The sequence below is a fragment of the Leguminivora glycinivorella genome, chromosome 9 (genome assembly GCF_023078275.1).
Source record: "Leguminivora glycinivorella isolate SPB_JAAS2020 chromosome 9, LegGlyc_1.1, whole genome shotgun sequence".
In the NCBI taxonomy this organism is placed as follows: domain Eukaryota; kingdom Metazoa; phylum Arthropoda; class Insecta; order Lepidoptera; family Tortricidae; genus Leguminivora; species Leguminivora glycinivorella.
This window is the reverse complement of record NC_062979.1, coordinates 18,741,746-18,753,454: the sequence shown is the minus strand read 5'-3', so window position 1 is coordinate 18,753,454 and position 11,709 is coordinate 18,741,746. Positions and strand designations below refer to the sequence as shown.

Below are 11,709 nucleotides of genomic sequence, written 5' to 3'. Positions count from 1 at the left end.
CTGTCGAAGTGTATCACATAAGCAATTAAGCAGTATAGGGAATGAATTTAATTTTAACATAATTTGCTCACATCGGTGGAAGTCCTTTGTATGTGTTTTATAAATATCAGATCACCGGTAGAATATCCAGTATCATACCAAAAGATCCCTGTTCAATAAAAACCAAAGATCAAGTAGCTAGATTTAAGCCAGAATGCCTATTCGTGTAAGTGTAACTGTTGACCCAACTACACGAATTTGCGCTGTATCGAAAGAAACGGTATTTTTCCATATTAGTGCGATAGAAAAGAAACACATTAGCGTTTCATTAAACTGTCATAAAGGGCCATTGCTGGCCCGACACTATTCCCTAATATCACATTGTTACATACATATCAAACTCACGTTATGTATGGCGTACAAGTTTGTCATGTGTGTCATTCTCAAATAAAAGTCACTTTGTCGTTTGAGCAAACAGGCCATATAAAGAGGTACGAGCAAATGTATTTCCTATAAAAGCGACAATGCGACCTTTTACTTGAGAACATCACACACATATGGTAATGAAGTGGCAAATGATTTATTTGTGTATTTTATTATACTTATTACGTTAATGGTGTATTTACTTAAATTGTAGTTAAGCCCCGAGATAACACAGAGGTGGCTCAGGTGACAATTTGAATAAATGAAATAATTTTTTTGAGGAAAAAGTGAACAACGCCCCCAAACCAATAATTACATTAATTTATCATGATAACGTTCTCGGTATCGCGTAACATTTTAGATTAAAATCTATAATTTTTATTTAATATCTATATAATACATTTCTCGTAAATATTGTTTAAATTGAAGCACATGTCCCGTACTGGAGATACCGTATATCATAAATGCGACAGTCAGCCATCGCCGTCGTTCAATATGATATCCAGCTGATTATTTAAATTCTAATTTAAGACATTAGCATAAACCGGCATATTTCATTTTAACCCCTGATTGGTCGCTTGATCTTAAGAGCGCTTTCAAAAAATCTGCTTGCTCGCATTTCGACGCCGGCGGTGCTGGCGTGCGCCTGTGTGCAGACGCACACTATAACCAGAAGCATAGCGATTGTAGCCTGCGGTACAGACCTAGCGTGCGATCCTCTTCGAACCAACCTTACGTGCGGCTAGAGCGAAAGGGATAGCATTCATGGTCGGTACCGCCACGCCGTCAGTAGCGTTGCGGACTAACCATTATTGATACTTGCGTAAAAACACCACCATATATATTACATATTTGCATACATGATTTCGTGCATAAATACTTGACCTTTTAGTTTAATTATTAAACTTATCACAGTTTTTTTTATTAAAACGTGTGTAGCCTTGGAAGAAATAAATTAAAAAACTTTTATAATATAATAAATTGTGTATATAATATTGTCTTCTGTCACCGCGATAGTTACTCATGAAATAAATTTATGGAATCAGATTATATCGCGTATAATGAATATAATACGTTTTCTTAGTTTTATTTCATTTTGTATATGATATGTTTTCTAGGTTCTTTTCGGTGAAGGAAAACATCGTGAGGAAACCAGACTTATTCCAATAAGGTCTAGTTTACCCTTTGGGTTGAAAGGTCAGATAGCAGTCGCTTTCGTAAAAACTAGTGCCTACGCCAAATCTTGGGATTAGTTGTCAAAGTGGACCGCAGGCTCCCATGAGCCGTGGCAAATGCCGGGATAACGCAAGGAAGATGATGATGTTTTCTAGGTACATATATATAATGGAACTAAGATCGGTTTTCTTTAATTTTAAGTAGTTTTTTTTTATATTTAAAATGTGTTTTTAGGGTTTCGTAGTCAACTAGGAACCCTTATAGTTTCGCCATGTCTGTCTGTCTGTCCCTCCGTCCGTCCGTCCGTCCGCGGATAATCTCAGTGACCGTTAGAACTAGAGAGCTGAAATTTGGTACCAATATGTATATCAGTCACGCCGACAAAGTGCAAAAATAAAAAGTGGAAAAAATGTTTTATTAGGGTACCCCCTACACGTAAAGTAGGGAGTGTTTTTTTTTTCATTTCAACCCTAACGTATGATTTATTGTTGGATAGGTATTTAAAAATGAATTACTGAAATCGTTTTTTGATAATATTAATATTTTCGGGAATAATCGCTCCTAAAGGAAAAAAAAGTGTGTCCCCCCCCTCTAACTTTTTAACCATATATTTAAAAATCACAAAAGTAGAACTTTATAAACTTTCTAGGAAAACTGTTTTGAACTTGATAGGTTCTGTAGTTTTTGAAAAATATGGAAAACTACGGAAGAGCCGAGCGGCTATTTATTTACCAACGCGGCTTTAAAAACCGGCCGAGAGCGTGTCGGGCCACGGACACGGTCTCGGCCGGTTTTTAAATATTATGTTGTTTTAATTGCATGGAGCACAGGAAGGTCCACATCTATGTATTAGTTTTTTGTAAGGAAATACAACTCTACGCTACGCCTACCTGCTTTAGTTGACTGTTGACACACTAAGACAGTGGATGCGCCAGAGTATAAAAGAGTGATTACCATCTCTTGTCAAAGATCTTGTTGAGACGAATCAAACGAACCCAAACACGAAGTGGTTTCAAGACCTGGTCGTGGAATACTCTTGACTACCTTCCAGCTTCATCATCAGATCCTGGGTACCATCTCTTGTCAAAGATCTTGTTGAGACGAATCAAACGAGCCCAAACACAGAAGAGTTTCAAGACCTGGTTGTTGAATACTCTTGACTACCTTCCGGCTTCACCATCAGATCCTGGGTACCATCTCTTGTCAAAGATCTTGTTGAGACGAACCAAACGAGCCCAAACACGGAGTGGTTTCAAGACCTGGTTGATGAATTCTCTTGACTACCTTCCAGCTTCATCATCAGATCCTGGGTACCATCTCTTGTCAAAGATCTTGTTGAGACGAACCAAACGAGCCCAAACACGAAATGGTTTCAAGACCTGGTTGATGAGAACTCATGACTACCTTCCGGCTTCATCATCAGATCCTGGGTACCATCACCTCTTGTCAAAGATCTTGTTGAGGCAAATCAAACGAGCCCAAACACGAAATGGTTTCAAGACCTGGTTGATGAGAACTCATGACTACCTTCCGGCTTCATCATCAGATCCTGGGTACCATCACCTCTTGTCAAAGATCTTGTTGAGGCGAATCAAACGAGCCCAAACACGAAATGGTTTCAAGACCTGGTTGATGAGAACTCATGACTACCATCTGACTTCATCATCAGATCCTGAGTACCATCTATTGTCAAAGATTTTGTTGAGACGAGTCAGTAACCTAAAATGATATTCAATAATAAATAATACTTACTAAAAATATTAGTCAAGTTAATTAGTTAGTTACCAAAGTCGTCAACCCAAGGATCAAAGTTTTCGGTCGCAGTATACATGCAACAGTACAGCCAAACACGCACACAAGTGCGGTTTTGGACACGGCGGGTGCCGCACACAATGACAAAATAACTTCGCGATCGTCGAGCCGCGTGCGGAGCGGACTAACATACGTCCTGCCTCTACAAGCTCTGCCGCGGTACTGACATCGCAAGCGCGCGTAACCGGTAATAAGGAGGCATTTTTAAAAAATCGTCAAAAATATTAAATTGCAATTAATAGAAAACTTTTGCATAAAATCTGTTTGAGTAAGCGTTGCAGATTATTTTTATATTAAAACTACTTCAAAAACACGTAAGTTTTCGAAGAAATTGACACTTATTCTGAGGTGATTTCTGAAACAAATTGGATTCATCATATCCTCATTTACTCTATTCTAAAGCCTTATAACAAAGAAGTAGTCTCAGAAGATTGTAATACAGGATATACATAATACAAATTTACCACTTGAAGCATTCAAAAATCCAAATTTTACAAATTAGACGGACTAAGTCAGCACTTTTCGCGGGTTTTCCTAAACATGCACCAGAAAAAAAATCATAATTAATTAAGTGAGTTAGTTTTTAAAAATCCAGTCTCACAACATGTAAGATAAGAAGATGTCCTAATCGAATCCTGAACTTAATAAGTCTTTTAGATGACGGAAAGTGTAGCATTTTGCCGACTAAAACTATCAATTTTACATTATTACGACGTTTTCGTTGAATGCCCTCTTAAAGTAGTGTGTTATACTTTTCTAAATTCTAATACAATCAATTAACATAAACATGTAGTCTAAGACTTCTACAACCAAGAAGAAAAGGACATGTTTTGGAATTTGATGAGATAAAAATAATACTCACTCTCTAAGTGAAAAATATTTATTTAAAAACTGGTAGAATAAGTTATATTGAGATTCGTATTTAATAAATGAATAATTATACAACAAAAATTATAAAGTTTCATAGAAACACCGGTAACTAAAACAAAGGCGCAACAAAATAGATCCGTAATAAATTATAATTTGACATGCCTTCGCGGAAAGTTCTTTAAATGCTAATGGCAATGGCACGTGATGACAAACTATTATTACTAGACAACATTTTTCATTTACATGTCCATGGCAAATTGCGAGCCTATTGAACGCACTTACACGCTAAAAGAAGTATGTATAATCTATCTTAGATTTGTGTGCTCTTCATAGTTTATGACACTGTGATTTATCCAGCAGCAAGTCAGTCTGTTTCTGTAGTACTTCCGTTTTATAAAAATTGCAGGTACTGTTTGGGTACTAGGACTTATAATTTTATAATCTTGTCGACATTTTAGATTTATATGCTTCTACTTGTTGTATAGTATCAAACATGGGTATGGATTTAGTCTCTGGGGTAAATTGTACGACTAAAGCAGAAGTTATTGCTAAGGCAGCAAACAGTATCGATGGTAAGGCAGGAAGTATGTCTATCTGAAAAAAAAATAGCATTTTAATCTACGGTCTTACTGTATCAATATAGGTTTTTTAATAAGAGAATAACTTACTAGTAGCATAGTGAAAGGTGATAAGGTGCTGCCAACTCTTGAAAAGGTATTGCCAAAACCAGTTAAAGATCCTCTTACGCTTGTAGGAAACAATTCTAAGCTGTACGTGAAGAGTCCAGTAAAGCATAATGCTGTTCCAATTTTGCCACATAGAAACAGCGACAATTTCAGCCATACCATCGCTGAAATAAAAAATCAATTTTAAATCTCTTTTCTTTTTCAATGTTTACAATATTATGAGCCCAATATTTAGACTATATTATTTATTATGTAGACCTACCATCTGGAGTAAACGCCTGTGCAAGTAAAAATATGGCGCAAAAGATAAATCCGCATTGTAAAGATATTCTTCTGCCATATTTAGGGAAGGTAAAAAATGCTATGAGATCCCCAGGAAGCGAGGCCAATGAAGTCAATAAAAAGTTGACGTATTTGTCTCCTGGTAGATATATAGATTGCATTGCGACGCCATAATATACCAAACCACATGTGAAGAAACAAAAGGAAACAACGATGACACGTGTCATTATTTCTTTAGAATTTATGATCTCCTTAAAACTTTCTTTTTCTTTTTGCGATGCTACGTTAAATTTTGTTCTCAAATCATTTTCACTAATATTGTCTATATCTTCATTTGAAATTGAGAGTTTATTCAACTTGGCAATTGTTTTAAATGTTTTTCGTGCTTCAAATGCCTTTCCTTGCAACAACTGCCATCTAGTGCTCTCATGCAGTAGAATTATATAAACAATGAATAAAATTACAGGAGCGTATGTAGCTAGCAATAATGCCTTCCATTGTTGAAATCCCATTGCCAGAAACCCAAATAGGACTTCACCGACGTACGTGGCATACGAAAATATAACACCAGTTAGGACTCTTTTGGTCTCACCGCCCACTTCAATCACTGTAATTAAAATAAAGTCATGTTTAACTATCTTAAGTTACGGCTAATTAAAACAGAATTAGAAGTGAGCTTATCGCTTGATTTCAAATAATCTTTAGACGTCAGGTTCAGGTTATAACCTTATGACAAAGAGCATTAATTATTTAAAAAAAAATTGAATATTGAACTAAAAAAAACATAACTATTGTAAAATTAAAAAAAAGTACATGCGAACTGCATAGATAACTTACTCAATACGATAGCTACGGTATAAAGTCCAGATGAAATAAATGATTCTAAAAATTCCAATCCAACGTAGGCATAAAAATTGGAAACCAATAACTTCAGTGAGCCGACTGACCCCCCGACTGCACACAAAATAAGGATTGGCTTTCTTCCAAACCTTAAAAAAATAATAGTGTAGGTAATTAGTGAGGTTAGGAACAAATATGACAACAGATAACGTTGGTCTTAAATAAATAGAGGTTTTAAGAGACCTTTTTTTTTCAATAAATGCAATGAAGGAATAAAACGTGTAGCGTGTAAATTATAAACCACAGTTTAAAAAAAAACATGATTCTGGCGTGGCCCGTGTTTAGGGTTACGTATAGTATTGTGTTCATGACTTTGCTCGGTAGAAAAAAGTGAAAAAAAAATTGTCACACCCCAGTAGGACTTGCACATGATTGGCACGAGCACAAGAGTAGGTATGTCGCCGCGAGATACGAGTAGACTACCCGTACTTATGTCAAAATTACAATTAGAAGAAGACGTGTGAACAGATTTTTCTCGCGGCAATCATGGGCTAATAGCCGTGCTCTCATTATCCAGAACGGGAGATTATGTAGGTAACCCAAAGTTGATCATCGTACGACATGCATGCATACATGCATAATCTCTCTAATCTGAATCTAAATAAAGGTTGTGAATAAAATCATATGCATCGAAATTACTTTCTTTAAAGTGTATGAAATGAACATTTATATGTATATATATAAAAAAGATTTAATACCTATCTGCCATCCAACCCATGATTATCATTGAAAATATCATTCCGATATTATGGGCACTGCCTATTAGAGGAGGTTTCCACGATGCGCATCCTATATCCAGCTAAAAGACATATAAACTTATTTTAGTTTTTTTTTCTAGTCACTGTGCAAATCTATTGGTCAAATTTTTTCTCCCCAGAGAAATATTTTATTAAAGTTCTCAATTGTTTTTCATAGTAAGTGTTTTGATTCTCATCAAGGATATTATTCAGTTTCAATTACTCGTGTTGTAAACACATTGGTAGTAGGGCGTTTTCCAAATTAAATATTTGAGTCAAATTTCGCTGTCCTACAACTTTAGCCTAACTTTTTTCCATGAAAAAATGCCATGAGAGAAATATTGTCTATATAAAAAGTATAAAGCAAGTAATTATCTATTTAGTCATAGTAAATAAAATGTTTCAAAACCTACATGAAAGAAAAACAAATACTAAAACAAAAAAAAAAGTACGAATTTTTGGGTGTCCCATGCATACCTCGCGAACTTTGGAGCAAAATATTTGTATATTCTGTCTCCTTCTGGCCCAGACATGGCTGTTATTTTGATAAGATCTTTTATGCCCAAGTGAATTATAACGTTATTACTTAGCTTGTAGAGTACAAAATTAAACAAATTTTAATTTATTTGTTGTCCTTCAATATCGGCGTTGTGGAATTTTCCGTATACGTCACGGTGTTTTTAACAATTTGGTAGAAATAAAATACTATATTGAGTTGAATTTTATACCGTGGCAACATTACGATCCCCAATATTGGGCGTTTAATGTTTTAAAACGTCAGTTACGTTCGAAAAGAGCGAGGTGTTTGTCGCGCGTCACGCTGTTCGATTTTTATTCTTCCACTACGAACTGGACAAGCTCGAGGTAAGAAGCCACTTTTTGACTTATTTTTTATGAATACGTATAGGGTGATATGTGTAGTTATTCAAAAAATAATTTACAGTATAGAAAATTCAAGGGATTATACCGCTATTTCGGTTTATTTCCTAACTCGCATACCTACGTCACGTCCATTACGCCACATCACAAAACGTGTTGTATAAGGGAACCCAAAAACGTGACGTATGGAACAAAAAAGCATGGTTTACATGCCGGTGGCTTTGAACAAATACGCTATGGCTGATTCTGATCCTTTATGGGTAATTCCGAACCTTTAACATTGGTTTTTGACAATTCAAAGCTTATTATGCATGTATGCATGATTTTTCCATTTAGAATAAAAGTAGCATGAAACGTATTGTTAAGAACACCTACATCAATACATACCAACTAGCTGATTAATAACTACCGGCAACATTTTAAATCTTTTCTCACCATCGATGGACCTTTTGCCATTGGAATAAGGTTCACAACTTGATCAAGTTGTAATAAGGTTTCTGTATGTAACATGTCCAGCTATATGTCAGTAAAATTCAAGAGTTACCTATTCACACGTGTATCGTACTATGTTTTTCAGTACATTTGTTTTTTTGATGAGACACAGTGCTCTAAACCGCACTAGGGAGGTAAATTAGCACCATGTGTACTAATTTTATTTTTTTATTTTGTTCATCTAACAAGAACACCAAATTGTGATTTCAACTTTCACAAGTTTTTTGTTTAAAATTCCAATGCCTTAGTTTTTTTTTAAATTTCTAACTTTTTTCTGAAAACTACTATACACCTGTGCGATAGAAATTATTAAGAAACGGGCTTTGTGTGTTCGATATGCGATTGACATGTCATAGTTTTGACACTTTACTTAGTGTTAGTTAATTGTAAGCCCGTTTCTCTACAACAATCGAAGTTAACATCTATCGCAGATGTATGGTTTATTTTCTAGACAAAAAAAATACGAATTAAAAAAACTAACTTTGCCATTCGGTTTCTTATACACTTACCTATACGCCGACGTTAACGGAATTCAATAAAAACATGGTGTACACATAATACCTACTGAGGGCCAATTTAAGTGTCTATTTTCGGCACATGTAAACCTTTCATGTAGTTCCTAAACGTGATATTCCGTTCCATTACGTCACTTTGTCCTATTGTTGCTGTGATAGATTTTTAAAAAATATATAATAATTATAAGGATAAAACATAATACTTTAGATCTCATTTATTTAAGATATTAAGTGTTAATTGGGAAGCGTGACATTTATAGATTTTTTATCTTGTATGTGAGGCTAAGACGATTGTAAAGCAGTCTTAAAAACCAAAGTGTAGCGTATTGGACAAATAATAGTCAATAGCTTTAGTATGATACATGCTATAACAAGTATTATTAGTTTTTATAAGATTGTTTATGTTTTTTATTACGCTAAATAAAGAATACTTCATATAAAACTCTCTGATCTTTACTTTAAATGTACCTCAAAGTTGTAGCGTAATGGATCTTCACACTGGGGCGTCATCAGTTTAAAGTATGTTTTTATCAATATATAATGTTATTTGTGGAACTTAAGTTGTATTTACATAAAATAGAGTAATAAAGCAGTCAATTTAAAGCATTTCTAACAAAAAACTTAAAAAAAAATCGGGGTGGAATTCCATTACGTGACGGAACAAAATTTGAAAAAGGCCCAGTTAATCAGCAACATGTTTTTGCTTTTATAAGAGATTTAATGAATTTATTTACAAACGTACATATTAGTTATAACTAGACAGTTTAGTGTATAATATGCTTTCATTGGCCTTGACGAGCATACAAGATTTTGAAACATACTAATGCTAATTACCTCCGAAACGACTGAGTTACTATGTTCGTAAATCCATTCGTCACATTTTTCAAATTCCACAGGCACTTGATTTAAGCAAGTCGCATTTATTTGTGATAAATTAAATATTGGTCTGACACATTTAACATCATTTGATTCAGGCCACCAGAGGGGCTTTGTAAAGTTTGTATGTAGCTCATCACAGTCTGGAACTCGACATCTAAAGAAAAAAACAAATTGTTTTATAAATAAGTAAGTTCAGAAATAAGATCTAACTTTAATGTTGACAGAAAATAAGACCTTCTCTTTAGTCTACGAATCATTGCAAGAAATTGATAACTATATAAACATGTGGCTACTAATATGCACGTACCTATAATTAACACTTTCTGCTACAAACATATAATTCACATTCATCATTGCAACCATCATTAAAGGCACGCAAATAAAAAAATACTGCAAAGTTTGAAATCTGCCAAATGTACTTAATTCACTGAAAACTTCGGTAGAAGAGCCGCTATCAACATCCTTACGATCGTTAGTTCCAGTCATTTTTAACTTTTTAGGTTTTAGGCACCGTTATTTTAAAATCAACACAAAAATAAAATTAAAAATTATACACATATACACAAATTCTACACATGAACACTATGACTATGAACAAATTCTACACATGACTATCTATGATCTTGACGGCACCGGTGCGCGTACGACACTAATTTCAACATGTTCTAAACTACGAGATGTATCAATTGGAGTCCATAAATGTATTTCGTCTTCATTCATAACACAATGAATATATAATTGCGTCTCAATTCAATATTGTTTGCATATACGAAAACATTTTAAATTTAATCAGCCTGTTACCACCACCAGAATAATACGCTGAAACTCATTGTTAAACGTGAACAAATATTATATCAAGTAATACTTATTACTTAGTTGCTGGGTAAAATATAATATTTTCGGTATACAAAGTTCGATTTTAGCTTAAAAACTCATATACGTCTATACGTCATGTTAATATCATTTACGCACATCGGTGTAAGACTTCATGGTATATAGTATATAGTTAATATTTTCTTATTACATTACAACACTTGTGTTTCCGACTACATAACATTAACCAGCGGTCCCAGAATATGCGTATGCATTTACGCAAACTCTTTAAGAGATTTTTTTTATTTAAACTTAATTATACATATGATTTTAACAGAGCTTTAAACACGAAGGATAAGACCGAATTCCTTACGATAATTGACTTCATGCTATGGCGAAGAATCTTTTACCAATTGGCTGTTATTTAGTAGCAGAACTTAAACAAGTTCCTTCCAGCATCTTCCAGCTGAAACTAGTAGAGCCAGCTTCGTTAGAAACTGATCGCTTTCACTGGTCGGTGCAATATTTCTGCCAGTGAATACACTACTTGTAAGATGCTTTACGGGCTGCGTCCCCTATTTATAGCTATTCCCTTTCAAATGGCATGTCATGTGGTAGATTCTTGATCCGATTTTTCATAGGCCAGGAAATCTTCGTAAAGAAAAAGAATTGATTTTCAGCTCAACAAGAGAGTTTTTTAGCAACCTACCTATACATTGAGTGAAAAATATTATACAGCTCAGTTTAATATAATACATTTTGCTGAGTAGGAAGTCCACGCAGCAGTCATGCTTTAACGCCTGCCGCATATGGTTTTCAATTTGCCTTTCCCCAAAGTCTTTGCCCTAGCGTGGGGACCAAGTATTGATAAAAAAAAACAGTAACCTTGACGTCGGAGGATTCATCGAAAAACCATAACACTTAAAAAAATATGGAAAATGTAGGGCCATAGGAAATTGGAATTTTGCGCCTTTTTTTAGTGACAAGATTTGCTTGATCATGCCTATACACGCGATGTATGGATTGTTAATTGTCTCGCCAACATTTTTTTTTAGTTTTACAACTTTGGCGCAGATTTTTTCTACTTTGCTGTCAGAATTAGGGGTAAATTATGGCATTAATGATTCTTAATGATATTGGACATCACTAGGGAAGAGCTGTACGAGTGTGTGCCTTGACCAATAATATGTTTTGGATTATTTCCATCTTTCACTGTGATTGGTGAAAAAGTAAAAACGCTGACGAGTAACAACCAATGAAATAGTA

General features: G+C 34.6%; 1 protein-coding gene across 1 annotated transcript; it reads right to left on the bottom strand.

Moving 5' to 3' along the window:
• Nucleotides 1-4,306: 4,306 nt before the first annotated feature.
• Nucleotides 4,307-10,226, bottom strand: LOC125229509 (organic cation transporter protein-like). Its single transcript, XM_048134363.1, has 7 exons — nt 9,938-10,226; nt 9,586-9,784; nt 6,827-6,927; nt 6,066-6,217; nt 5,209-5,835; nt 4,929-5,110; nt 4,307-4,854 (listed from the first exon to the last, which is right to left on the bottom strand). Exons 1-7 carry the CDS (start codon nt 10,114-10,116, stop codon nt 4,696-4,698), a joined length of 1,599 nt encoding a protein of 532 aa, XP_047990320.1. The 5' UTR covers nt 10,117-10,226; the 3' UTR covers nt 4,307-4,695.
• Nucleotides 10,227-11,709: the final 1,483 nt, after the last annotated feature.